This window comes from Siphateles boraxobius, unplaced genomic scaffold (assembly GCF_051911475.1).
Source record: "Siphateles boraxobius isolate OS27281-9 unplaced genomic scaffold, OSU_SipBor_1 130, whole genome shotgun sequence".
In the NCBI taxonomy this organism is placed as follows: domain Eukaryota; kingdom Metazoa; phylum Chordata; class Actinopteri; order Cypriniformes; family Leuciscidae; genus Siphateles; species Siphateles boraxobius.
Window position 1 is genome coordinate 15,928,821 of NW_027508734.1, and position 27,941 is coordinate 15,956,761.

Consider the following 27,941-nt stretch of genomic DNA (forward strand, 5'->3'; position numbering starts at 1 on the left):
TTTCTAAACATTCACCATTACAACAATTTTGCATTTACATTTTTACATTTATTAATTTAGCTGACACTTCTATCCAAAGCGACTATACTGTAAAAGGTGATCAGTTGACTTAACTTTAAAAAAGTGAGGAAACCCGCTGACTTAAAATGATAAAGTAATAAATTTCATGCCTATTTGAGAAAATTAAGTTAAGTTTATTCATTTAATCGTTTTAAGGCAACGGGTTTCCTCACCTTTTTTTTAAAGTTAAGTCAATTGATCACTTTTTTCAGTGTATCAAATGGAGAAGATAAAATTATAATACAGTGGTCTATCATGTAAACATATTGAATGGTACAATTGAAATGAACATGTATAAAGAGAGTCAAACACACAGAATAAGTAACACTGGGTAGTCCTAGACTAAAAATAATAAATTACTCCTAAAAGGCATAGAAACCTAGGTTTTCATAGAAACCTAAGCATTTTCCTGGAGCAACTTTTTCCATGAATTGTCCATAACACCAGCAAGGTATAAATGGTAACTTTACAATTTACAATAAAGTTCATTAACATTAGTTAATGCATTAGATATCATCGAACAATGATAAACACAATCATTTTACAGTAATATAGTACTAATGTATTAGCATATTTTACCATTCAATTTAAAAATTTCAAATAAATGCTGATCTTTTGAAATTTCTATTCATCAAAGAATCCTGGAAAAATTAATTATGATTTCTACAAAATTATTAACCTGTACAACTTTTCCCGAAATAATTTGGAACAATAATATTAAGTGTTAGTTGAGCAGCGAATCAGCATATTAGAATGATTTCTTAAGGATCATGTGACACTGAAGACTGTAATGATGCTGAAAATTCAGCTCTGCCATCACATGAATAAGTTACATTTTAAAATATATTCAAATAAAAAAGTTACTTTAAATTGTAATAATATTTCAAAATATTAATGTTTTAGTGTATTTTAATCAAATAAATCCAGTCTTGGTAAGCATTAGAGATTTCTATCAAAAACATTTAAAAAATATGACCAACCCCAAACTTTTGAACCCTAGTATAGAAAAGAACATATGCCTAGATTGATAAATGTTGTAAAATTGTTGTTCATTCATGTTACCTAATGCATTAATATTAAATTGAACCTTAATGTTACCATCTAAATATATAGGAAACACCTCAATGTCTCAGAAAAAGAAAATAAAAAATCTCCCTCAGTTACATTCTTAGTGATATCGGATTCAAGTCTTAAAATATAGATTTCTCCAGTTATTCCCAATACTGGATAGGCTGGGTACGTTGGGCTTGAAGAAGATCCGCCCCTTGGATTATACGGCGAATTACAGCAGCCGATGAGATCAGCAAGTGTCCAGCAGCATGGAGGAGACTGGACATGACTTTTAGCGCCTCCCTGAGACACAACAAATGGGTTGAATACAATTCAGTGACTTAATTGATAAAGATTATTTTGAGCAAATAACTAGTAAAACAAACCCTTAAAATGCTTAGAGTTTCCATTTGTACTCTTTATTGTGGAAATAAGAGGGGAACCCTACTTACCTCAGGACTTTTTTTGGTCCCAAGCATTGAAAATCTGCACTGACAGAGTAGAGCCCTTGGAATGTGGCTTTCACATTCAGTGAGCCGAATAAATCTTTGGGGTGCGTACGGTAAAGGTCAAAGGTGATCTGAGCGATGTCCTTTCCTGTCCTTGGCTTATTATCACCCGGTTTGTTGCTACCCCTTTGAAGTAACTAGGAGGGAGGAAGTTAGTGAAAAGATAAGGTACCGAACAATACAAATAATATACTGATAAATGAATGAAAGTCATTAATATTTTGCTTCTTGATTTGAAGTGTGATACTGATAAGAATAAATGTGATACATATTACCACCTTTCTAATGTTGATGAAGTCAGAATAGTGGTGAAACACCTGAAAGCAACTAATAATTCCAGATGAAATAAAAAATGGTTTCTGCTTGACATAAACACACATACATACAGGATGAGGTTTCCAGATCTCTCCAGGGTTCAGGGCCATGAAAACGGTGTTGTCCGGCAGGGCTATGAGGAACTCATCGGAGTCAACCTCTGTCCCATCTTCCTCACACACCAAAGTCAGCTCAGACGATACCAAGAGAGCCTGTGCTGCCTGAGGTAAGAATCACAGTATAAAAATGTCCCACAGCATAATCAAATATGTAAAAACTTTCAGTTGAACTAAAACTGGGTTTTCCTTTTCATACCTTCTCTTGGAGCTCCTCTATGGTTCCTGCAGTGATTCCCTTTTTGACCTCTCTGTTCCAGGAACACACTCTGAACGGACGCTGAGGGGGCGACCAAACCCGCCGAGACACTGACCTGAAAGAAAGAGAGATTGGAAATGAGGAGGAAGCAAAACATCAAAGACAGAATAGAAGGTCAAGAAAGGGAAAGTTATTTTGAGAATCAATTTAGAGAAGGAACAATTTGCCCAGAAACTACAATTCCCATTATTTACATTCCTACATCCTCTGCATGACTTTCTTTCTCAAAAGATTTTGATGAATTGTACTGGTCTGCTTGGATTATATGACACATAAGTCTTCTGAAGCCATATGATAGCTTTGTGTGATGAACAGACTGCAATTTAGTTGGAACGAAACTGAAGACTGGAGAAATGGATTGCGAAAATTCAGCATTGCCATTGCATGAATAAATTTCGTTTTAACCGAAAACGGTTATTTTAAATTGTAATGATATTTGAATATATTACTGTATTTTTGGTCAAGTAAATGCAGCTTTGGTGAGTAGGCCATAAGAGACTTCTTTCGAAGACATTAAAACAAATCTGTACTAGTTCATATGACTGATGTACTTCAAGCCTTCTGAAATGTGATAGCTTTGTGTGAGGAACAGAATGAAATTTGATATTCACTGACAATCTGGACATCCTCAGCTGTTCTTGGCATTTTTAATGAGAGAATTAGTGATGCCTGATTTGTGAACAATTTGTTCCTTTTATTTGATCATTGAATCATCTCCTGTCTAAATCATTATGATCTGGTTCTCGAGTTCAACTGACTCACTGTCAGTTGAGCTGTGATAACAGCTCACTTGAACGGGAAGATTATAACTAAAACATAATTTAAGACTTAAGATTTCGGTCTGTTTATAACACTAAGCTATCCAATGTCTTATGTAGGACATTTTTTTCCCTGTGTGTTTTTGTGTCCTTTCTTAAGTTTGAAGCCAAGATTCCGCATTCTTTAGAACTACATGGACAAGAGCAACCAATAAGCCACAGAAGTTTGGAACAACATGAGGATGTGTAAAAATAAGATTATTTATTCGATTTTTTTCCTTTAATAATCAATGTCTCCTTTAAAAGTGGGACAAGCACACATGGCCGTAATCAGACTCTCTCTTATCTAAAGAGCTGTTAACGGAATAAAACAAATGTGCTGTGAAACCAGTTAAAGTCCAATGTTTCAAGACGTACAGACAAACAATGATATAACTTTTTAAACAAAAAATATAAATATGTATTTTTTTTATCTTACTATCACCTTTGGTCAAATAACTTTGGCCTATATATGTAAATTTGGTAGCTTTTTAAAGCATTTACTTCCAAAGGTAATTTATAAATAACAGATTTTATTGTCAACAAATTTACATTAGTAAACTTACCTAAACAGGGAGGACGTTGTTTCCATTATGCTCTGGTCGAGGTCCTCTGTCTATTCGCTCAATTTTGGTTGTTTACAGTCCCTTCTGCCTCACTGTTTGAAGTACACTGGTCATACTGAGTCAAAGCTGGTGATGAATATATTTTTGAGAATAATGTGTACTGTGATTATAGCCAAGTGGACTTTGACTTTGCAGGATGATTTTGTCTGATAGCATGTGTCATTGGGCAAGGTCTCTTGATTGTAATGTTTAGGAGCCAAGGTGTGCATGATGTAAGTATGGGGAGACTGGGGAGTGTTGTAACACTTATTGCTGTATGTGTGCTTGAATCATTGAAATGATTTCCTCACATGTATCTGTTACAAATTCATTAAAGCTATTTTGAAACCAACAACTTATCCCTATTATGTAAATAAATGCTGTTGTAAATAAATGCTACCTCACAACACTAATAGAAAACATAAACATAATTTTACATTTTGCATTAATTTTCTTTGCTAATGAACTTTTTAGGTATTTTATTTATCTCATTATTAGGATATATTTCAGAATTTTAAACTCTGCTCTTTTGAAACCTGAGTTTTTTACATGACCAAATTGTTTTTTTTATAGAGAATATCTATTTGTAGTTATTCTGTGGATGTTAATGAATTTAATTAAAGTCAGTGAACAAACCTAGTGCTGTTAACATTGTGGTGGGAGCATCTGGTATTTTACTATCCACAATACTTGAACTGGGAAGACTTTTATTTTGAAAGCCAAAACAACAGACGGAACTACACGTCTTACTGAAAAAAGTAAAGAAAAATGGGCATAACTTTGATTAATAATAAAATAAAGTATTGCATATTGTAAAGAATTGTAATATCATTCAGATAAAAAAGGCTGACTACAAAAATTTGTGACTATTATGTTTTTTTTTTGGTTTAACAGCGTCTTGGCGTACTTCACACCGGAAACAGTATTTCGTCATTTCGGCGGGTGAAGTGGATTCTTGCCGCGGTCAGCGTTATTTCCATATGAATCATGTATTGTCTGTAAATATAGATCATACGACATAAAAGAAATTACCGTTATCACACAGTGTTGTCCAATTGTCTACCCTCTGAATATTGTAGATGACTGTTTATGCTATCGTATATAAAGGATTTTTTTTAGAAATCAAATTAGCGATTTGCAAAGCATCCGAGTTGTTTGTTTTCAGGACGGACAGGACAACGAAAACCGCGATTAACTCGATGGATGAAGGTGGGCCTGCATTGTAGCTCGTAATAATCTACTAATAAAAGAAGGGCGGATTTTATGTTTCATTTTCGTGCATTTGCTGTCATTAGATGCAAGATATTTCCTATACACATTTAGTTCCAGCTAATCTGTCAAAATTATACATAGATAAGCATGTCATAGCTGTAATTTAATCATAAAATGTCTGTATTGGTAGTTGACATTTTAAGCATTGACATGCTGTTCTTTTGTAATTTAATGTCATTTTAGCTCATATCTATCTATTTATATAGGTTATATACACATTGTATAGACAGGTGTGAATTGAACAATTGAAGACACACACACACACACACACACATATATAAATAACTAAGCTTTATATAACTGCAAGATTCGGTACGGTTTGCTTGTTATAATTGTTTCAGGTCTTTTTTCAACAGATGCACCTGCACCTCTACCCCTGTCAGCTCTGCAGCTTTTAGCTCCACCACTGCGGCTAATGTCCGCGGCCATGTGGAAGGTGATGCTGAAGAGGGATGTAGTGTATTATGGTAAACTGGAGGAGATCGTAACATCACTCTGTGAGACTGTACCTGGGTTGCTCCATTACAGACATCTGGCCAGGCTGACAATGGGTTTGCGGGCACTGGTAAGATTACTGAAAAGTACTGTCACATTTGAAACAAAAAAAATAAGTAAACCATCAGCTGATCCTTTTTTTATATAGTTTCATCTTTTATGTCATTCTCAGTTATCTACACATGCATTGTACCTTGTCTATTACAGTTTAAGCTAAGTGTGGTTCAGTGAAGTAGTTTTTGGTCCTATATTTAAAGCTTGTTTTTTTGTTTGTTTGCGAATAATAAGGACATTTCTTTGATTCTTTCCTTGTTAATCTGGAGATGATCTTAGAGGAGCTTCGTCGATCCGACCCCCCTGATGCTCAGCATGTTCTCGAGGAGCTGTGCAAGCTGGAAGCTTCCTCCATTCCCAGTGGAAGGGTGAGTTTGGCCCAGACATTGGTGCTGTCTTTTTCTTTACTTGTGTCTCATCTTGTTTTTCTAGTTTTACTCTGTCTCATATAGCTTCTTTAAAGTCAAATGATTGTTCTTGCTTGTTGTTTCTCAATGGTTCGATGCATCAGCAAGTGATGTGTATTCTTTTATCCTTAGAGGAAGGATCAAAAGGTGGAGGAAGCTAAGGACAACTTCAAAACCCTGGTGCACTCTCTCCTAAAGAACGCAGCAGCCAGAAAACAATTCTTCAAGGTAAAGCAAAAAAATAAAATAAAAAAAGCTCCACAATCCCTCACATCTGCCACCGGATATATTTTGATGAGGGTGCTTTAAAGTACCCCATTTATGCTATTTTAAAGGCTTCTAATTTTGTTTCGGAGGTCTCCTACAACAGGTTTACATGCATCCACGGTCAAAGAGACTCCATTTATCATGCACTTTGATCTTTAAAACTTTCACAAACAGCTATAACACACTACGTAAAAGTTAATATCCAAAAAAGCAAAAGGGGGCACTTTAAAACTTTATTTTATTTATATTAGCATCCCAAATATCTTCTATTTTGTTCTGTTGATGACAGAAGGTAGTTTTAAATAATCCATCAATGTTTTTAAAATTTTGTAAATGCCTGAAAATCTTGAGTTAATGCAACCTCTGACTATGCACGCTGACATTTTGTCTTTGACTCCAGGAGGAATTCCATCTTCACTATGGAGGAAACTATGTAGCCAGTCTAGAGAAGCTAATGTGGGAGTTTATAATCCGAGTGGACAAGCTATTACCTGTTCCAGATCTTGCTCAGGTATAATTCACCATATAGTTCAGGACAATAACCTTATTTTTCAATTTTAGAAAATCTAATTGATTTTTTTTCTTACAGTGGTGTAAGAGTTAATTATTTGTTACTCTATTTTAAGTGCTAACTTCCTGGCATATAATAAAGATTTTATAAATGGATTTTTCTTGAAAATTGTGCATTCTAAGCCTTTACTTTTGTTTTAAAAGAGGAATTATAAAATTGTGTCTAAAATATTTGGAAAAAAGGAAATAATTTCTTGCACTACCTAAAGAAGTTATCACAAATTTTATAAGTGAGTTTTTTTGTTGTTAAATTTTGTAATGCTTTATGTATTACTTAGTTGATGTTTAATAAAAAAGATATTCAAGTGTCAATTGTAAGTAAGTCTTTTACACTGTAATTTTTCTAATAATAATTTTCCAAAGTAAAGAAGTGAAATAACTGATTGAAATATTCAAATTCACTCTTGCTGACTAGGTCAAACGGACCTAGTCCGTTGGTCAAACGGAAAACCTGGCCACTCCCTATTAAGTTTGTACCAAATTTTGGTTGTAGTTCCACAAGGGATCCACTGGGGGCGATCGCCCATGAGTGCAAAATTAATAGGAGTCTATGGAGCTAGACGGCTAAATTTGTCTCTTTCACCCGATTGCCGTTGAGAAATCTCAGATTTGATTGTAGGTTTTGCAAGTTCAACATGGGTTATAGGTCGAAAGTTGAATGAACGAGTACTTATGTCCTTTCGATTTCTTACAGGTTGAGTTGTTGTTGCCCATTATACGATAGCATTCTGCTAATGAACGCTGATTGGTCAGTGAAGGACTGATTACGTCCAGAGATACCGCTTGATGGCATCGTGGCACATCCGAAGCCGGACAAGAATGTGTGTGTGTATTTTCAGCTTGGTCTTTTAAAACAGCAAAACAAAAACTCTTCTGGCACGTGTATTTACCTGTGTCAGCTGTGTTGTCGATGCCTTGAGAGAAAAGAAAGTGCAGATTGCGAAAGCACCAAAGTGACTGAAGGATTGCCGTAAAGCAGTTCTCTGGTCGTACGATGTTTATGACGTCACTGACATTTTAAAAGACTTTTTAAAGCAAATAAGTGACTCTAAAAAAATCTAACACCCAGCAATGAGTAATTTCTTTGCATCTCCTTTCGAATACAACATTCAAATTACTAGATAAAAAATTATATCCTGAGAAAAGTGCATTATAGGGGTATAGCTCCATTGACCTCCATTCATTCTGCACTCGTCCTGTGAGCGCCTTCATATGGAACCAGAGTGGAACTGCAACCAGTTCAGAAGCCGGAAGTTTACTGAGAGTGGAAGTTCTCCCCTTATTAGACATTCTCGTCATGGCCAGTATTTTGTTTCTGCTCACTGTTCTGTATTGTGCTGTCTGTTTCAGACAGTCTCGTGGCTCAGTGGCGCCCCTGCTGTTTTGGAGGAGTATGCACGCTCTGCCTCGCAGCCCCAGCTCCTCAGGACTCTGCTGCAGCATGAAAGATGCCTCGGACACCTCGGCTCAAGTATGTCTGGGAGCTGAAATTATCAAGTAATTGCATATCAAGAAGTACAAGATTAAATATACATGTTCTCTGGGTACTTTTTTTGCCTCCCAATATCTTTATTGTAATTTGTTTTTCTTTATTTCAGCATCTCTTCTGTCATCCACTGGTGACCTGATCCTGACTTCTCTTTCCCTTCCTCTTTCGGGTAGAGTGCTACAGACTGTTCAATCCGAATCCACTCCTACATCCAACAGAGTCTCAAATCTGGCCCCGTCAACAGCCAGAGCCACTCGCAGAACAGCAAATGAAGCCCAGTTACAGGTCAGACCTGTGATAGGGTCCATTTCCAATGACGATCTCCCAAAAAACAATGAGAAAGAAGCATCCAGTTTAGGACAAGTCGTCGAATCAACTTCAGAGATACCCAAAAATACGAGGAGCAAACTAAGATCATGTTCTAAGAAACAGATTTTGGAAAAGGATCCAGAAAAGGACTGTTTTGTGGGGAATATGTTGGTCACAGTGATCAGTCATTCATCTGGCAGTGAAGTAGAAGAAGAGGAGGAAGAGGGCAGCAAAGAAGATATGGAGGGGAGTAATGTGAGTGCAAACACACCCAAAAAGACTGTAGTCAAGAATGGAAATGAAGAAAGAGTTGATGTTACCAGGAAATATTCCGCTAATAGAAACTCAGAGGCCATCGAGTCACAGGAAGAAGCACTCCGCATTTCCTGCGTGACGCGTCAATTAAGAGTTGTCCTTCCCAGATTAAACCTCACCGATGCCAATCTTCCTGTCCACCTGAATCATCCGTCTGATGAGCAGGAAATCAAAAGGTCTCCAAGCCAGGTTATTTTAAAAGACAGAAGAGGAAACAGTGTCTCTGAGCTGCGTAAAAGGAAATTTATTGATTTGAGTTCAACGCCTGAAAAACACCTGACTTTATCGGTCAAAAAGTTGTAAGAATTTATTTATTTCATATTATAATTTAATTATTTATTTTAATTAATTATTTATGTTGTATCTAATTCGTTCTGGTCTAAATTGCTTGTTTTTTAAGAACTTCTGCATACTCTCCGTGTGTTCCACTTGTGCGTCTTCCAATCGGTATTCTAGGTGACTACAAATTTTATTAATTTCCTGTTTCATTTAGGTTTTTGTATGCCAGAGGTCTAACTTCTGTTTTTTCGTCTGTTGTAGAAACACCATCTCCCTCAGTGAAGTCATCAGATGAAATCATAGATGATTCTGATGATGACACAACAGACAATGTGAAGAAAAAGGTTTGTAACTCCACCTACGTGACTCTAACCACCAATATTATGTTATGTAGAAACAGTGAGTAGAGTGAAGGTTCAGTAATTTAATTCTATGTCCAAAGCTTCTCAAGAGAGTTGTACAGTACTTATGGTAACTGTGGCCACGTACACAGTGCAGTTAAATATATTTGTCACTCCTAAGTGCTTTATTTGTGTTCTGTACACAAAAGAGTTTGGTTACCACAATTAAATCCATGTAGTGTTGTACAAGACCATACTGATCAATTAGTTAATGCTGTGACTTCACTCTCTTTTGGACTCTGAAAGTGAGTCTGCAATGTGTGTCTCTTCTCCAGGAGTGGTGTTAGCAAATCACAGAGAAGGAAGTATGTGTCTCTCTTAAATCTGTCTCTACTCCTTAGTTGCTCCCACCAGGCCTGCGATACAATACTGAGAAATGTTGCAACTTTATGTGCATACAACACATGACAATGGTTTTTAAACAATTTCCAGAAAATATAAAGTTTTCAGTTACTAGTATAATATTGAGTTCACAGACACCACAAAATTATGTTAAAGTGGTTTTCATCCTCAACTCTGCAGTGTGCATGTGGCCCTATATAGTGTTACAAATATAGTTGGTTCTGTTTGAATGGCATTTGCAGAATTCCTGTACAATATGTAAATTATCTTCAACCAAAAAGGCCTTTTAAGAAGACTTATTTCCAAAACTTTTGGGTCTAGGGCTAGGTGTAATTTGTGTCTGAACTATGGTTGTTTCAATCTGATTTATGTTTTTTGTGACTTCTTGCCTTTTTTTCCTGTAAATTTCCTGTCAGGTATTCAATCAGCAGTATTTCAAAACAAAGAATGGTACATATGTGCCCACTCTCCGGGAGTTCTGGAATCCTGTGTTTTGTCCCCCTTTGTCTCCTGGAAGCAGAGATTGATGCAGTTGCATGGGGACATAATTCTTGCTTAAAGACTTAGATGCTGCAGTTTTTGTTGTTACAGATCATACAAATCTTATATTTTATCAAGAGACTGAAGGTCCTTACTGTGTTGTATGTTTGTAAGGAAGCATACCTGCTTTTTTTTAAGGAAGTGTGCACATTTATAATTATAACCTTATTTTATTTTTAATATATGTATCTGTTGCTATCATGTAGGATGATGTTATGTAATGAAATGTATACAAATAAAGAATTTTGTTTAGTATTAGATCTGTTTTGTACTCTTTGAAGGAAATTGATCATTCTAAACAAGATGCTCACTGTCATAGAAAACTTGGAAATATCAGAAAAATTCCTAAAATCCTTAGTCCTTCTGTCTATGCCAAGCAAAAATTGTTTATTTAGGCTAATATTTAGTGTCATTTTATTTTTTAAATTCTTTAAAATAAAATAAAAATGTAATACCAGTGATTCCCAATGACTGGAAAAGTCATGCAAATTCACTGATTAAAAGATGTAAGAATCACAAGTAATGCATTAAAATGACTAAATAAATGGAAATAATTTGCAAAAATAATTTTATTACAATTGTTTTAAATGTATAATGCATTTCTTCATCAAATGTTACAAGAGTAGCACTGAATTAGAAGGTTTCCCTCTTGTGTGCAAGTACATGATAACTTTAATTACATCTATGCCAGTCCTCTTACAGTCTGCAGTTCATGCCTCCAGTTACAGTGATGGTCTCTCCGGTGATGTACGAGGCTTCGTCTGAGCACAGGAACGCAATCACGCCACCTATATCCTCTGGCTTCCCGAGTCTAAGAGATCAAGGCATAACATATGAATCAGGTTACCTGAACCAGAATGGAAGAGATGTATAAAAGCTTATGAAAAGGAAGCAATTTTTTGGACAACTGCTGCAAGTCTACAAGTCTTACAGGTAATCATAGACTTTACCTAATAAAGAGACGAGTGGTGCAGAATATTAAAGGGATAGTTCACCAAAAAATGAAAATTAGCCCATGATTTACTCACCCTAGGTGTATGTAACCAGGGGTGGTTAATGCAGGCCTTCTGAAGTGAAGTGATGAGTTTGTGTAAGAAAAATTATGTTTTAATATGTTTAAACATTATTAAGTAAAATAACTAACAGTATCTTCCGGCCAAACATACACATGGATTCCACTTAAGTCTAAAGCGCAACTTATGCGACGTGCTGCTGATATTTGCGGTACGTCATGACGCACTATGCTACTTCCGATGTCACAAGTTGCGCTTTAGGCGTAAGTAGACTGCGTATCGTTTGGCCAGAAGCTAGAATTTTACGAACGTATCGCTTCGCCTCAGAAGGCCTTTATTAACCCCCTCCGGAGCCGTATGGACTTTGTTTATGATGTATAGATGCACTTTTATGGACTTCAAAACAGAAACGGACATTCACTGCCATTATAAAGTTTGGAAGAGCCAGGACATTTTTTAATATAACTCCAATTGTATTTGTCTGAAATAAGAATTTCATATACACCAAGGATGACTTGAGGGAGAGTATTTCATGGGCTAATTAAATTTTTTTTATGAACTATTCCTTTAAATATGGAATATTTTTGTTGCATAATTCTGGTGTCACCATTCAGTTAATTCTCCTACTCATGTGGTAATGCAAATCTTAAACATTGAAGTCTAAGTAAACGTTTCTTGTGACCCTTAGGTATGATTATTCAAGCTCCACTTCCACTGTTAGGTTTAAAATAATTTAATTGCCTTGACAGCAAATGTACGGACCTTTTTATGCTCGTCTGTTTCAAGAACTCTTCCAGCACACCCTCATTTTCCCACAGCTACAGTAGAACAGAATTAAAGGGTTATACAGCTGAAAGTTGTAAAGACTATAACTGATGTCTCCTCTGTCAAATTATAATTAGACAGAAAGATGAGTCTCCCAGAAGCTCTGAAAGTGAAAGCAATCAAAAAAGAAGTGTAGAAAATACTTACAGCAGAGCTGAAACGTGTCTTGATGACACCAGGGGCGACACAGTTGACCCGGATGTTACTCTGGGCGAGATCAGGAGCAAGCGCCCGGGTTAAACCAAGCAGGGCGGTCTTGCTCACACTATAGGGGCCAAGACCCTAAGAGTTGAAGAATGACATAAAGGGGAACTCTCAACTAGTTCGAAACAAGTAACAGATGATAAAAGTCTACAAACAACTGTGTTATTATCAGTGAATTGACATGGCTGTTGCATGATTAAACTTTACATTAAACTTATAGTTCTTCATACTTGCATTGGCTGGTATCCTGCGACTGAAGACACAATGACAACTGACCCACCTCTGAAAATGAAAGCATATTCACAGACAGTTTATTTTGTAATACTTCTGTTTCTTCCTCTTTCTCCCCTATTTTCACTTGTCTCTCACCCTCTTTTCTCCATGTGAGGCACCACTTGTTTTATGAGAAGGAAAGAAGCCTTCACATTCACTCCAAGTATCTGCAGACATAAAGGAAATGTCAATAAAATGTCCGTAAAATTATTTAGATATTATAATACGTTATATATTATATTTAAAAAATATGTACACTACTACGGACGCTACTGTTATGTTTTTTTTTGTGCTTTTATTAAGGTTTAATAACTTCGTCATACTTTGTCCCAGACTTCTTCGGTGGATTCTAATATGTTCCCAAAAAATGGGTTCACTGCTGCATTAGACACCAGTATGTCCACACCGCCACACTGCTCGATTGTCTGCAATAAACGAAGTAAACAGCAACATTTAAAGTCGCCATGAAATGGAAGTTGCGATAGTCTTTTCTTCTCTGTTGTGACATATGCAATGAAGCATGAAACTGCTTCTCGAACAAGAAACAAATTGTAGGGTGGGACTTGATTTTGTACATTGGGAATTGATTGGATTGTTGGATCATTGTAGTTTGTTACTGCAGTGATGTCATGTGAGTGACAGGTTGTCCCGCCCTCACGCCAGTAAACGCATCATCAGAGAAGAGATGTCGCTGCAAGAGGGTGGGGAAGTTACTTTGATTAAATTTTAATTTCATGGTGACTTTAAAACATTTGTTGCCAAAGTATATTATACATTTGCAAATCTCCACAAACTTTACTCCTTTCAGCACATAATTCCCTAAATATATTTGACCAAAAAAAATCCTCCTCACCATGTTAATGAGCTTCTCTCTGTCTTCTGCCTTCCCCACATTGCATGTGGTACCTATTACTTGTATATTTTTGCTGCGCAGGAGTGAAAGCGCCTTGTCAACGTTGGTTTGACGTCGACTGCTCACAACCACATGCGCTCCCCTCTGACCCAAGGCCTCTGCGGCTGCGAGCCCAATCCTGAGAAGAACGGTCAGTGCAAGGGTCTGTCAGTATGTTATGTACTGTGAAAGCTCTTTTATTTTAAGGGTTTGAAACTAAAGAACAGTGGGGTAAGATTGGAAATCAAGCATCATACCCATCTGTGGATGCAGTTACTATAGCAACTTTTCCTGACAAATTTGGTGATATATGATGGGACAGCATTCTTCTGCCAGCAACAGAATTTGACCAAAGGCAACTGGTTACAGCCTTCAACATTGCCTTGAAAAAGATAGACAGACAGAAAGAAAGAAAAAGAGTCTGCATAATAATGGGTAATTATTACTTACAGCTCCAAGTAGGACAGTGGGCTAAAGGTCATGTAGGGTAAAAGTCAGAGGTAGACAAAATAGTTTTCCTTTAACATTAATAAAACGATTACATTCCTTGCCAAGAATGTGAGGTGAGAATGTGTCTCTGTGACTTATTTCAGAAACGAGCAAGTTATCCTGCTTAAAGTTAACGTTACCTAAACAGAGATAACTGCACAACACCGCGTGGTTGAGCTAAGCTAACAGCGAATCAGATGAAGGTATTTTAAACCAGAACTTGGTAAATTGTGGTTAAAAAAAGTATAACTAAATAACCAGAAATAAAGCTTTACCAGCGCGCTGAGAAGGTCTGTTGTTCTGTTGACACTTTGAGTGATAATGGTCAACGCCTCTCTCCTACGTCATTGCCGTAGATATGATAAACTACTTGTAGATTGCGTGTTTGTGATCCGACAAAGGGCGATGATAAACGGTGCTAGCTTGGAGATTAGTTTTTTATATGGTTTCTGTAACTTTTTACAGCGCTGGTCAGGACGGACCAATCACAGATCATTGTGATTACTGTAGACTATATTCTTCTTGTATGTAATTTTATAAAGATTGATTGGCTAGATTTTAATTTGTTTAACAGGTATTAGAAGTTGCTATCAGCGGAATAAATGTAGTGCAAATGTAACAGAAAATAATCTAGATGCGGTCCGATATTTTTTTTTACAGTCTGTGGGGCCGATAGAGGATTACATTTTCTGAGCCCCCAAGCGCCATCTGGTGGAAGATACGTTTAGTTTCAAGGAATATTGGCCTAATAATTAATGGCTGTGAGCTTGCGGATATACAGTAAAATAGTCCATTGCATTATTCAAAGTTATGATTACCCATTCTCTTATGCATAATAGGCTATTCTTACAGTTTATATTTAACAATATAATTGATTTGACTGCACTGATGTTGGATGAGAACTGAACTGAGCTGCATGATGACATCACTGTTTTATAGATGAAATGAAATAATTTAATAATTGATCATCTTTACAACTGAACTAAATCAACACTGAACTGACTTCAGCTGAACAATGACACTATTTTTTTAGAGCTGCTTTATACAGCTGAAATTAACTGTTTTCCTGTTATCACTGAAAAGCTTTTTCTCTAAAAATCTTCTTCTTGGTTCTGCATTAGTAAAAATATGAGTGTAGGGTTAGAGTTGAAGAGAAAAGTTTAGTTTTTCTTAGTTGCAGCTTGTGAGGGCGACACAGATTTAAACATCACTAGGCCTTGCAGTTCCCTTTCCTTTTGCTCTGTAACAAAGCTTTGTTTGTTCAGCATGTTGCTGTTTTTAATTCCTCCTGTTAGCTATATGTTTTTATTATAAAGCATGATCTTTGTTATGGGGCATGATACCATGGGATTACAAAATAGCGTGTGAAACTGCTCAGTTAATATCTATGATTCTGAACATGTTCAAGCAAGATAATCTAACTACCACAACCACTCTTTTAATATAATTTTTTTCACTTTTATGGACATTTTTATATAAACACAAAAACTAAAAGTACATTCATAAGCGTTAATCTCCCATGACCTTTTATTTCTTCTTCTTAATGTCTTTGAACAGTCGCCCAGCCTATTGTTAAATCACAGCATGTATGCTGATGCACTAAAGGTAAACTTAAATACATAATATAACCACAAAAATGTGACTAAAAAATAGTGGCATTAGTGGCTTATCTTTTTCATGGCTAGTACACATTAGGCCTATGAATTTTATCATGAATTTCCTTTACTATTTTTATGTTATGTAAAGGAAATGGAATACCAGCTTATGCAGAGCACGTTTTTGACAGAAGCCTTCTGGGGAATTTATAATAGGAAATTCCTATGATGTCTAGTTAGAAAGAGATTTATACTTGTTTAATATGAATATGGTCATAAGCTTACATTAGATTTGCAGCTGCAACCTTCAGAGGCAACATTTTAAAATGTCCATAAGTGGACAAAAATAACAAGACCATAGATAGATAGATAGATAGATAGATAGATAGATAGATAGATAGATAGATAGATAGATAGATAGATAGATAGATAGATAGATAGATAGATAGATAGTCTTCCACTAGAGGGCGTGACGCACTGTAGCACTCGCGCGCTGTCGGGCACAATGAGGGGGGAGCGACCATATGCGCTCAACTGTAATTCAAAACCAAGAAGGCCAGGGTAGGGCGAAGCCTGGCGGAGCGAGACGTGTATCCAGAAAGAAAGAAAAGAAAAACAACAGCCGTGCATTGTAGTCTTTTGAGAAGATATGATTTGCGAGGTTTGACTCTATTAGTGTATTTCCAAATGCTATTTCCAGACATGTGAACGGTAAGACGAGCATTGCTTATTTAGTTAACATTTACACTGGCGAAAACGCCGCTTGTTTGCGTCTTTGTGACTGAAATAAATGCATACTGTATTTTGAAAGAACGCTATTCATATGTCTAAGGCCTTTGGCACTGGTTTATGCGGGGAATGGGAGCTTTTCCTTGTTTTCTTGATTTTATTTTTCCGTTCTTTTAGACCTCTGTATGTCTCATTGGAGTTCTACTGCATAAAAGAAACCTTGAGATGTCTTGGATGGAAAACGAAACGTGGCTTAGTACTGTGATTTTTTTTTCTTTCTGATGCAGCTTTGTGCATTTTAAAAGACTTGAAATAGGCTTGGAAAGCAGGATTATAATTCGTCCTTTTTTATAAAAAACAATATAGATTTAGTCTTAATGACTCTCGCCTCAAAAGGCCAGTGTCCTTGCCTCTAGGCTGTTGTGCCACATCTGCTGAAGTGATTTTATTTGTTAATTTCATTCATTTAAATTGAGAATTAGAAGTATGGTAATCCTAATAAACATATAGTATTTATAAAACTTTAATGAAGAAATAGAGAACAATGTCTCATCCTATTAACCCATAATTACTAATTTATGATGTCATATAGCCCTTTATTCTTCCATCTAATTAGGATGGGCAAATTTAAATACCAAATTGCAGCTGTACTTGAAAATGTTAAGAGCCAAATTCCCATGAAATAAGATCTTTTTCTGTCTAAACTCCGCTAGTGGAGCCCCACGACTGGTCTGACTAGTTTAACCGTTCCAGCTGACTGTTTCTTAAGGGTTTAACAAAGTAAATTCTGTATTACTGACACACTACTATCTTATTTATTTAACAATAAAATGTTTGTTTTGATCCTCTAGCTTCAATATGTGCAGCAACTGTCAGATGTGATGAAAGTCACAGACTGCGAGGGACAACGATCATGGTTTTGAGAAATTGATCTTTCTGGGAAAAGGCCATCGTATTTACCACCACTGCACAGCTCAGGTTAATGGAAAACCAGATCTGCAAAACATGCAGATGAGTCACACAGTGCACATATAAATGGGATACATCTTCTGCGGAGAGCCCATGTGGAATTAACATCCAAAAACTGTGGAGAACCAGCTTCAATCATGTCCCTTTCGGTAAGTGTGTAAGTTGCCACTGTAAAAGTATTTTCTGATCCATCCGTAATATTCATATCCATTGCTAGTATGGAGGAGGGGAAACTGGAGCTCAGCTTGCCTCTGAGCACCACATCCCCTGGGGGGAATGAGAGAATGAAAGGGAAATTTAGAGGTATAGACCGGGGTGACAAAAGGACCTAACACAGGGGGACAGATGTTGAGCCCCTCCCCCAAGAGTCTTCCTCATTATCATCAACTCAGTGCCTCTTTCCCTTAATCACTAATTCTATCTCTCCCATAATCACAGACCTCTGCCCTTACTTATGCATTCTCTCTATCAATATTGATTTACCCATGAAGGCAGGAGTGTTGTGTTCTGAATACAAAAGACCTTAAGGCCAACCCATTACATTCATAACGTCACTCGAACTGTACAGCTTATATGTGCTGCCCTTATTCAAATGCTTTTAAAGGAGCAGTTCTTCTGTAGGTTTTATGTATGCCAAGAATGTAGGTCAGCAATTCAATTGCTATGTACTACTTAGTCTAAGCTATATTTGTGTAATAGTGTTTTTTTATGTTTGTGTCAACTGTGAGACTCATTTTCTGCCGTGATGATGTGCTAGTTCTGTTTAAATAAATGGGAAAACAAATTGATTTATGCCCTCTAGATTCCTGCTACACAGGTTGATGAACCTGGTGGAAGTGGCTAGGTTAGATCCTCTATGTTGTGTCCTTTTTTTTTTAAATCTTTTTTTTACTTCCCTTACTAACAGAAGTAGAGTCAGCTGAAGGCTAAAATAAATTCATTTTAACTGAGTACATTGAATTTAAACAACAATTGAATTACATTGTTGCTAGCAGTCTAGTGAAATCTAGCATTTCAACTGCACTATGGCTGTCTTTCCCCATTCCCATCAGAGGACCATGTTAATGCCTTTTTTCTTAATGTCTTTTTTGTTTATACAGAATTTTATTATGTTTTGTTGCATTTGCATTTAAGACTTTAACAGACACTTTTATTCAAAGCCACTTATAACAGAGGAGCATAAGCAATATTTGTCACAGAGCCAAAATATTCATAGAGTACAATGTCAGGTTTATTAAAAAGCTAGACTAGGAAACAAGCAAGTGCAGAGGTGATTTATGTCTGGGTATGTTTGATTTAAAGCCTTTGGATCCTCCTCCTCCTAATATTGTCTTGTTTTTTTTATTGTCTTATAGACGGTGCTCGCGAAGGCTCTTTTTGACAATGCCGCTGAAAGTCCTGAGGAATTGGCATTCCGCAAAGGTGATATCTTGATGGTTCTGGACCAGGAGCAGGATGGCGGACCAGGGTGGTGGCTTTGCTCTCTACATGGCCGCCAAGGCATTGCCCCCGCCAACCGATTACGCCTCCTCCAAACTGCTCCTACTCCTGCTTTGAGTGCAGGTACAGATCCCCGACGGGCTCCTAGCGTGGACTCTGTCCATCTATCGTCTAGCCAGCATTGCAGGGTAAATGGATTGAGCACTGAAGATTCAGATGGGGTGTATCTCTCACCACCCAGCTTAGCTGAAGGAGTATACCAGAGCCCTGGGGCTGCTCCGTCTCCAATCAGGTCTGGAGAGCTACGTCACTCTGATGCAGGAAGACCACGATCGCATTCTAGTTCTGGAACCAGGCCTCGTCCGGACTGGGGGGATGTGGGTGTGGCGGGACGACCCCGCTCGCCCTCACTTAGAGGACGGGGTGGCGAGTCAGGGACCCTCTACCAGACACCCACCTCGCCTGCACCACTAGCTGCACAACACAAATCACAAGGTGCTCTGGCATCAGACTCAGTGTACCTAACTCCAAGTGCTGTTCCCAGGTCTGCAGCAGAAACAGCAGGGGAGGCAAGATATTTTAGTCCACGAGATGCAGGGGCTGGGCATTCTGATGGATGCTACTTGGTGCCTAGACCAGCTGTCACTGTGTTGACCAGTGAGAATTTATATCAGACTCCTACAAGTGGTACCCCAGTGGCAGGACAGTGCGCAACGGGAGTGAATTCAAGACTTGCGGATGGGATTGCACCCAAAAGCAGCTTGACTTCTTCGATTAGTCCTTCTCAAAGTAAGACTGGCCAGGATGCCCCAGGAATGTACCAAACCCCAACCCCGCCTGGGGGAGCCATATCAAGGACCCCTCAATCTGAGCGCAAACACCCTGCTGGAACTGTAGGAGTGTCTGGTGCCTCAACACCAGGCCAAAATCTTAAGCAAACACCTCCTTCTGCACGAGGATCCCAGAAGGGTACTACTTCAACTCCTCCTGCTGGTCGAGGAAAACTGTCCCAGGGTGTTCTCAGAGATTCCTCTCTACTCTCCAGGATGGGAAAGTCCGGAGTACCAGGGTCCCCAAACCTTGGCCGCAAACCCCCTCCGCCAGCACCTCCTGTTAGAAGTGTAACCAGGAAGGATTCACCACAGTCTAACTCAATTCCACCCACTAAACCTGTTCTTCAGGCTCACCCTGCACCCCCACCCCCACTGACAAACTTGTTGGAGGCAGAGAGACATGGAAGTAAAAAGGGACACACTCAATCAGAAGAGATGAAGAAGAACAGTGAAATGGTGACCAAGAGGGAGAGTGCAAGTTCTCAGGATGAGAAACTCAGTGAGGAGGTGAGATAAATGAGAACTTGTTTGGAAATAGGGAAGCAGTTGTAGTTCTACAGAAATGGTAAAGATCGCAAATTAGATTTTGAATGCTTATCCTTGTTTCTTCAGGTTTATGATACACCACCCACTAATAGGTGGCAGCATCCAGTTTCTGCTATGCCTTCTGAGGAGGAGGATGGGATCTATAACACACCTCGTGCCTTACCCCTACACACTGACCAGGCATCTGAGGTAAGAAATCAAACACAAAAGGAAATGCTAGGGACTTGATTCTGCTTTTGTCCATACAGTGAAAATGAATGTGGGCCAAGTTCCAAAAAGGGTCAAGAAGCACCATAAAAGTAATCCATACCATGTCTTGTGAAGCCATATGATAGCTTTGTATGAGGAACAGACTGGAACTTTATTCACTGAAAATCTTGCCTCCTTCCATAGCTCTCATATCTCTTTTAAACTGCGGCACATTCAGATTAGTACATTGCGGTCTGTCATGAGGCACACAAGTACCAATGGTCATTAGTGTGATTGGTATCAAAAGCTAATGCAACATGTCTTCACATAGCAAATTTGAAAATGCGCTACTGTTATAAAATTTGGGGTTGGTAAGATTTTTATGTTTTCTAAATTAGTCTATTATGTTCTCCAAGGCTGCATTTATTTGATAAAAAATACAGTCAAAACATTAATACTGTGAAATATTATTACAATTTAAAATAACTGTTTTCTATTTTAATATAATTAAAATTTTTAATTTATTTCTTTGATGCCAAAGCTGAATTTTCAGTAGCCATTACTCCAGTAAATGTAAGAGGTTTTGCACATTTATGTACAATATTTATATTTATGCTGCACATTGCACTTTAGTCTATTTGTGGCCTCTGTCTGTATGACAAATTGTTGTGAGCTTTGTAGCCTATGTGTGTGGATCTTTGTTTTTTTCATTACATTTACACATAATCTCTTCTCTTGCTGTTTTTACCTCATTGTTTTTCTTGTTCTGTGTTTCTGATTTCTCTCACTCCCCTCCTATTTCTTTGTTTAAAACCACACCTTTATTTCTGCTATGAGCTAATCCCATCTAATACTTTTTTTTCTTGTTCGCACAAGTCACAGCTGCCTGTTGGCCTGGGCTGATCAGCCAGACCCATGTGGCTCTCTTCAGCCCTCCACCCACAATATTTCTATCCAGGGGCGTAGAATTTAGTAGGGACGCTAGATTTCTTTAAAAAAAATTAAATATATTTATATATAACCACTGTTGCCTGGTTGGATCTTGTGGGTTTTATGTATTTCTTATTTTATTTAACCAGGAAACATCTCATTTAGCTTAAAATCTCTTACAAGAGCGTTCTGAGAAAAATGCACTAATCCTGGAACACAAACTGTTAATAGATCTAGGTCCTGCTTAACACACATCGCTACACTTATTAGCTTTGTGTTTTCTTTCTAACTTGTGAGAGGCTGTAGCTACATTTGGTATTGTCAAGTGGCAAAGCTCCTCCGAAGGAAACCTAGATGCGGTAAACTAGGGAGTAATCTACAGTTCTGTGCACAAAAAAACGTGGCAAATCGCGTCAAATAATGATTCGGGGACAGTTCAGTTTTTACAATATAATGTATGACAATCGCGGGATAAGTGGCAAACATAATCGTTAGTGTGTGCGCGCAAAGAGCACTGAAACTTAGTAAAAACATCACTTAGTATGATTTATAAGCCGTTTTCCAAAAAAGGGGGAATACAAAGAAAAGAAATAAAATACCCATAAGGAGAAGATTTTCGTATATTGCCATTTTTGTAGGGACAAAGACAAAATGTCCCCACAATGTTTCTATTTCTATGTATTCACAATGTTCCTTGTTTCTATCCTCTGTCCATTTTTCCTATTAATCACTACTGAATGCTCAGCAGTGGCTTTTTGAGCTTTACACAGAGAATCAACTGTAAATAAATGTAGCAACCATATAATTGTCATTTGTTAATGGAATTTTGTACTTAATCCATAGATCCATAGATATTGTTGTTAGTCAGTGTCAAAGTGGAACCTGTCACATGGCAAATTAGTCTTACAGAGGCTCTAGTTACATATTGATAACGGCGACACACAAGAGACACTCCAAGGTCATGAAACTGTGCATTGTCAGATTACATATATACTAAAGGCTGGAATACACTACACAAAAATGTTGCCCAGTTTTTTTGTGCTTATTGCAGTCTGGAGGAGTAGACATTAGCTGCTGAAAGTCAGAGTCTACAGATTATGGGCAGCCAGTTGATGGATTTCACAGAAAATCGTGTAGTGTATGAAGGGCACATATACTGTGATTTAACTTCAGACTATAATTCGATCCAGTTGGAGGATACCAGACATGTTTGATATTTTAAGATGGTTTTGAAACTTGGAATGACTTGACAGTCTGTTAGTGTGTGATCCTCAGTCGTTTTGTGTATGATGCCCTATTCTCTGTAATCATTTACAAAGTCTGCAAGTGTATGATGCCTAGTGTTTTAAAATCTGTTCAAATATCTGTGTAGTGTATTTCAGTAGCCAAAACTTTGTGTTCCCACTCAACATTTAAAGAAACAGCATGATTACTGCATTAGGGCACAATTTGCACAATGGCATTCATGATCACTATAGTGTGTAAGTGAATGTAGTTTGAGATTCAAAATCGGTTATCACTGTGAAGCTGCTTTGATACAATCTGTATTGTAAAAAGCGCTATATAAATAAAGGTGACTTGACTTGACTTGACTTGACTTAACTATGTTGTCGTCTCTTAATTCTTTCAGATTTATGATGTTCCCACTCTGGTCCTGAATTCCTCCTCTGACCATCAGCAGCAAACCTACAATATTCTGGGATCAGCTGCTGTGGCTGGAGATGCAGAGGATGAGGATGTGTACAGTGTTCCCAGTCTTCCTGGTTTACCCGTGGAGGCGAGCGAGGGATTAACTGCAGAAACCAATGGAAATGGACGTAGCTATTCGATCTCCAGTCCAAGAAAGCAAGACTTAACCTCTGAGGATGTGTCAGAACCTGACGGAGGCATCTACGACATGCCTGCCCTCACTCTGGAAATCCCAACACGGCGTTTGTCTGTATCAAGTACCGGCTCCGGGGACATCCAGTGGAAGGCGTCTCTCTCTGCTCTCGTTCAATCCGCTCTGACCTCCACCTCTCTCACCACCACCCCCTCCCGAGACCTCGCCACAGCAATGGCTGAGATCCTTTCCGTCTGGAAGGCTGGCCATGTTGGTGATGTTCCTCCAGTTCTCCAGCAGCTTTGGTCCCGTCTCTCTGACCTGCTTCCTGCCCTCTCTGTGTGTGGTACGGCCCCTCCAGCTGATGGTCTGCTCACGATGGTCCGCTGTGCTCTTGAAGACTCCGCTTCCCTTTTACAGAGTCAATCGCGACCTCGTCTACCTTCTCAGGAGTCTCTGTCCCGGAGACCTCTACCTGCTTTGCCGGTGGCGGAGGTCAAACCGATCTCAGGGGACATGGGGTCACGGAAGGGCAGCTGGATCCAGGAACGACCACTGCCGCCTCCGCCACCCACAGCTTTCCCATTGCCCTCAGCACCAGTTTGTTTAGCCCCTACTGTGGGAAGGATGGAGGATGAGGAACAAGGGAATGTGTATGCAGGAATCGGTCTAACTCCTACTCCGCAGCCTTCATATCCTGTAGGTGATAGTGTGGGATACGTCAAACTGCAGGTTAGACACCTGTTTTATAGAGAAATTGTAGAGTACGTATGGATATAATGCTGGAAACAAATGTCCAAACACTGATGTTATTGCTCCAAATTTTATTCAACAAGTAAGTATGAGCACAAATGCTCATCAGGCTGAGGGTTTCAAAAATTGCACTTGTCAAATACAATTTGGAACAATAACATCAGTTAACTTTTTCTCTCAATTTATCTTTCAGTCTTGTTCATTCAGTCAGACATGTGCTTCTCTTTTCACTCTGTTCATGTTTTGGTGCCTGTTGTCGCCCTTTGTTGAAACATGTCTGTGGTCTGCAGTTCTCTTTTTGCAGACATTTACATTTTTTTGTTGTTCTGAATTAGGGGAAGCCAGAGCCTCCACCAGACATCCATACAGAGCACAGTTCTTCACAGCTTATCACCACAACTGATAATAAAGTAAGTCTTTGATTTTCTGTTATGCCCCCAAACACACACACACACACACACACACACACACACACACACACACACACACACACACACACACACACACACACACACACACACACACACACACACACACACACACACACACACACACACACACACACACACACACACACACACACACAATAGGGGGGGCAGTCATGGCCTAATGGTAACAGAGTTGGACTGGTGACTCAAAGGTTGCTGGTTCGATTCCAGTACCGGCAGGAATATGACTGAGGTGTCCTTGAGCAAGGCATCTAACCCCCAATCGCTCCCCGGGCGCCACTCAAGGCTGCCCGCTGCTCCGGGTGTGTGTATCCACGTTTGCAGTGTGTGTGTGTTCACTACTCACTACTCTGCTCCTAATGTGTGTGCACTTACTTGGATGGGTTAAATGCAGAGGTCAAATTCCAAGTATGGGTTACTATACTTGGCCATCACGTGTCACTTTCACACTTTCACTTTCACAATAAGGGTCAGTCATACAGAAGGTGTTTTTGCATTCTGGCTATTATTTGTCAGTGGATTATACGTTTCAGTGTGACATCTTTGTCTGTTGCAATGCATTTAGCTGTTTTTTGTATCTTTCACCATGAGGATTGCATTTTAAACACTCAAAGATCCACTGTAGAGAAATTGCAACACTATAACAATACTTAAAAGTATACCTAAAAACAGAATATGGGTTTAAACTACAAATAACAGCCCACTCACACACTGAAATGCATCATCATAACAATTTTGGGAGGAAAATATTTGCAAGTTGAATGCCAAAGTCACAAAACATGGTCACTGCCTACTGATGCCATTGCTGACTGATTTGGATTAAACTTTTGTCTCAATTGTACCTCATAAATGCACTTTCCTTCAAAAGTTTTAAATAGTTTAAAAAATGGTAAAATAGTTATTTTTTAAATTAATTTTATTCACCAAGGATGCGTTCAATTAATCAAAAAGAACAGTATTGTTACAAAAAAAAAATCAAAAGAATCCTGAAAAAGTGTATCAGTTTCTTCACAATAATATTTGGCAACACAACTGTGATAATAATTAGAAAAATATTACTTGAGCACCAAATCAGTATATTAGAATGATTTCTGAAGGATCATGTGACTGAAGGCTGAATTTTTAGACATTTTTACATTTGAAAATATATTCGAATAGAAAACTGTTCTTTTAAATTGTATTAATGTGTCACAATATTACTGTTTTTACTGTATTTTGTATCAAATAAGTGCTCCCTTGGTGAGCATACAAAAGTTCTTTTAAAACTCTTAGACTTCAGAAATTCAACACCCAACCGAACCCTTTCATAGATAAGCTACTCTGAGTGATTTTCAACTAAGCCTAATGAAACTTTATAGAGTCTAAGAGGACTTCTCTGAGATTAACATACTTGCAACTATGCTGTAGGCCTCTAAATATGTATTTTTAGATATTTTATAGGGCACTAGTATCTGTTCTGTATCTTTATATACAGCATATTGTGTGTATAAATTAATTATCTTATTTTTTATTTCTCTACAGTTGACTCCTTCACCTCAAGTCTCTCTGACTCTGGAAGACTCAGAGCTGCTCTCCTTCTATTCCTCCCAAAGTCTCTCTCATCTTTCTTGCCTGGCCGATGCCATCGACTCCCTGTTCACAAGTGTCCAAGGGAACCAACCACCCCGAGTCTTTGTTTCCAGGGGGAAAAGTCTCATCGTGACTGCACACAAACTTGTCTTTATTGGAGACACACTTGCACGGCTTCTCAGCTCTTCAGACCTCAGAGCAAAGGTTAGAACATGGATACTCTGGTTAGAAATGTTATTAGAGGTTTTGTTTGTATGTTATTGTACAAATTCTTGATTACAAGTGAATGCACTTAATGATTCATGCCACGACAAGTCAAATAGTGAGTCATGGTTGATAACCCAAGGGCAATAGTCAACAAGAACAGTCCGGGAAATGAACAAGCTGTTGGTATACATGTTGACTGGTCAGTTTCCAGCAATGTGCTAATTATAAACAGGTGACATTTTTTAAACAAATTTACACACAATTGCTATTTGTCTCCTCAGGTCACCACCTCCAGTGGACGCCTCTGCCAAGCTCTGAAGGCCGTTGTCGTGGCAACCAAGGGTGCAGCCCAGAATTATCCTTCAGTCCCTGCTACGCAAGAAATGGTGGACAGAGTAGCTGATCTATCCCAACATGCAGCTGGGTTCTCTGGGCTTTTGCAGCGATTAGCTGAGATATCTTGATGTTATTTGTGCAGGATTTAACTTTTATTGTTTTTCACAGTGGAATGCCTTATTATTTTTGTTATTTTATATATATATATATATATATATATATATATATATATATATATATATATTTCACAATTGATTGGGTTTGAGGAGGTATCAAAAACGTGTCACTGCTTGTATCGGTTCAACAGTGATAAATGGTGATCAGACAGTTTGTGAGTATGTGTTGGAGTGTATCTGCTTGCTTGTGTAGGTTTTTGATAATTTAGACTGGTGTTTCTTTTTTTCCCCTTTTTTTGTGGTGCCAAGCACACCTAAAATGTTTTTATAACTTATTGATGGATGTTTTTGTTTGAAGATGTTTGCAACCTCAGGCACATTTTAATAGCTTTATTTTGTCCCCTTAACCATATTGATATCAATGAGGTAAAAGTGATTTTCACTATTTAAGGGTGCTCTTGTAAACTGGTTTAATTATTCAGTTTGTTTGTAAATGTGAAGTGGCCTTGGTGTTATAGAGATTGAAGTGACTAATTTGACAGCCCAGGAGGTTTCAGTTGTGTTGCAAATGTAACTAAGACAGATAAAGTTAAACTAGTTTCCGAAGCTGAACAAAAAGGAATGCTTGATTATTTAAACAGACATGAAGAACAATGCTTTTTGAGTGAGAGATTCAATGTTTAGTTGAATTTCTGGGAGAGATATTAGTGTTTTTCCACAATGCTGATTTAGAGATAAACCTGTCTGTCAGGTCCACTCAACCTCTTTTTCACACTCTTTGTTTCCCTCACTGATTTTTTTCTTCCCGTAATTCTCACACTCCCACAGTCAGTTTCTGCACATGCTCACAAAGGCAGCTTAAGGGTTAAGCAGTTTGAGCAACAGCTCTTGCACAACTAATGTTATACAGGGTTTTATTTTTTTAAATATGCTATGCAGCATTTCTGAGCAATATTATCTATTCGCTTCCAGAGTGGCAGTCGAAATGCTGGTGCTTACAATAATTCATATGTGAACAGGCTTAGTTCTAGCGAGACTGGGCTTTGTGTATTTTACCCATTTAAGAGTGCTTACACAGGTTGAAACATGCACCTGTTTCCCTCCTGTCTTGAAAAATCAAGTCTGTGTCATAAATGTACACTCATGTTTACAAGACGCCCTTATAGTCTGTACCTCAGAGTCCATTCCTCCATCTGTTAATTCCTCCATCTGCTCTCTCTCTCTCTCTCTCTCTCTCTGCCTCTCTCTCTCTCTCTCTCTGCCTCTCTCTGTCTGCCTCTACTCCTTCCCCCATCTCTGTCTGTAAATGCC

The 27,941-nt window shown here is 38.2% G+C and overlaps 4 protein-coding genes across 8 annotated transcripts; 2 read left to right on the forward strand and 2 right to left on the reverse strand.

Moving 5' to 3' along the window:
- Window positions 1-14: 14 nt before the first annotated feature.
- Window positions 15-3,811, reverse strand: cideb (cell death inducing DFFA like effector b). The gene is made up of 5 exons (XM_077228115.1): window positions 3,673-3,811; window positions 2,250-2,364; window positions 2,006-2,155; window positions 1,563-1,756; window positions 15-1,413 (listed from the first exon to the last, which is right to left on the reverse strand). The coding sequence occupies exons 1-5, from the start codon at window positions 3,696-3,698 to the stop codon at window positions 1,272-1,274; spliced, it is 627 nt and encodes a 208-aa protein (XP_077084230.1). The 5' UTR covers window positions 3,699-3,811; the 3' UTR covers window positions 15-1,271.
- An 814-nt stretch (window positions 3,812-4,625) lies between these two features.
- On the forward strand, window positions 4,626-10,711 carry tinf2 (TERF1 (TRF1)-interacting nuclear factor 2). Of its 5 annotated transcripts, none has more exons than XM_077228135.1 (11): window positions 4,626-4,700; window positions 4,877-4,926; window positions 5,352-5,548; window positions 5,802-5,900; window positions 6,072-6,167; window positions 6,607-6,717; window positions 8,127-8,247; window positions 8,375-9,188; window positions 9,290-9,345; window positions 9,430-9,512; window positions 10,328-10,711. In XM_077228135.1, coding segments are annotated over exons 1-11 (1,740 nt in total). In that variant the 5' UTR covers window positions 4,626-4,698; the 3' UTR covers window positions 10,439-10,711. The 5 variants fall into 5 exon arrangements, with proteins under 5 accessions (XP_077084250.1, XP_077084249.1, XP_077084248.1 ...); XM_077228134.1 differs by having other exon boundaries at window positions 4,627-4,709; XM_077228133.1 differs by having other exon boundaries at window positions 4,631-4,709; window positions 4,877-4,920; window positions 5,340-5,548.
- A 291-nt stretch (window positions 10,712-11,002) lies between these two features.
- dhrs4 (dehydrogenase/reductase (SDR family) member 4) lies at window positions 11,003-14,572 on the reverse strand. The gene is made up of 9 exons (XM_077228139.1): window positions 14,423-14,572; window positions 13,916-14,040; window positions 13,620-13,797; window positions 13,090-13,191; window positions 12,863-12,933; window positions 12,724-12,775; window positions 12,437-12,571; window positions 12,227-12,282; window positions 11,003-11,262 (listed from the first exon to the last, which is right to left on the reverse strand). Exons 2-9 carry the CDS (start codon window positions 14,035-14,037, stop codon window positions 11,148-11,150), a joined length of 831 nt encoding a protein of 276 aa, XP_077084254.1. The 5' UTR covers window positions 14,038-14,040; window positions 14,423-14,572; the 3' UTR covers window positions 11,003-11,147.
- Window positions 14,573-16,300: 1,728 nt separating this feature from the next.
- efs (embryonal Fyn-associated substrate) lies at window positions 16,301-27,864 on the forward strand. The gene is made up of 8 exons (XM_077228127.1): window positions 16,301-16,453; window positions 17,323-17,589; window positions 18,796-20,220; window positions 20,326-20,448; window positions 23,009-23,932; window positions 24,289-24,363; window positions 25,924-26,175; window positions 26,460-27,864. The coding sequence occupies exons 2-8, from the start codon at window positions 17,578-17,580 to the stop codon at window positions 26,640-26,642; spliced, it is 2,994 nt and encodes a 997-aa protein (XP_077084242.1). The 5' UTR covers window positions 16,301-16,453; window positions 17,323-17,577; the 3' UTR covers window positions 26,643-27,864.
- Window positions 27,865-27,941: the final 77 nt, after the last annotated feature.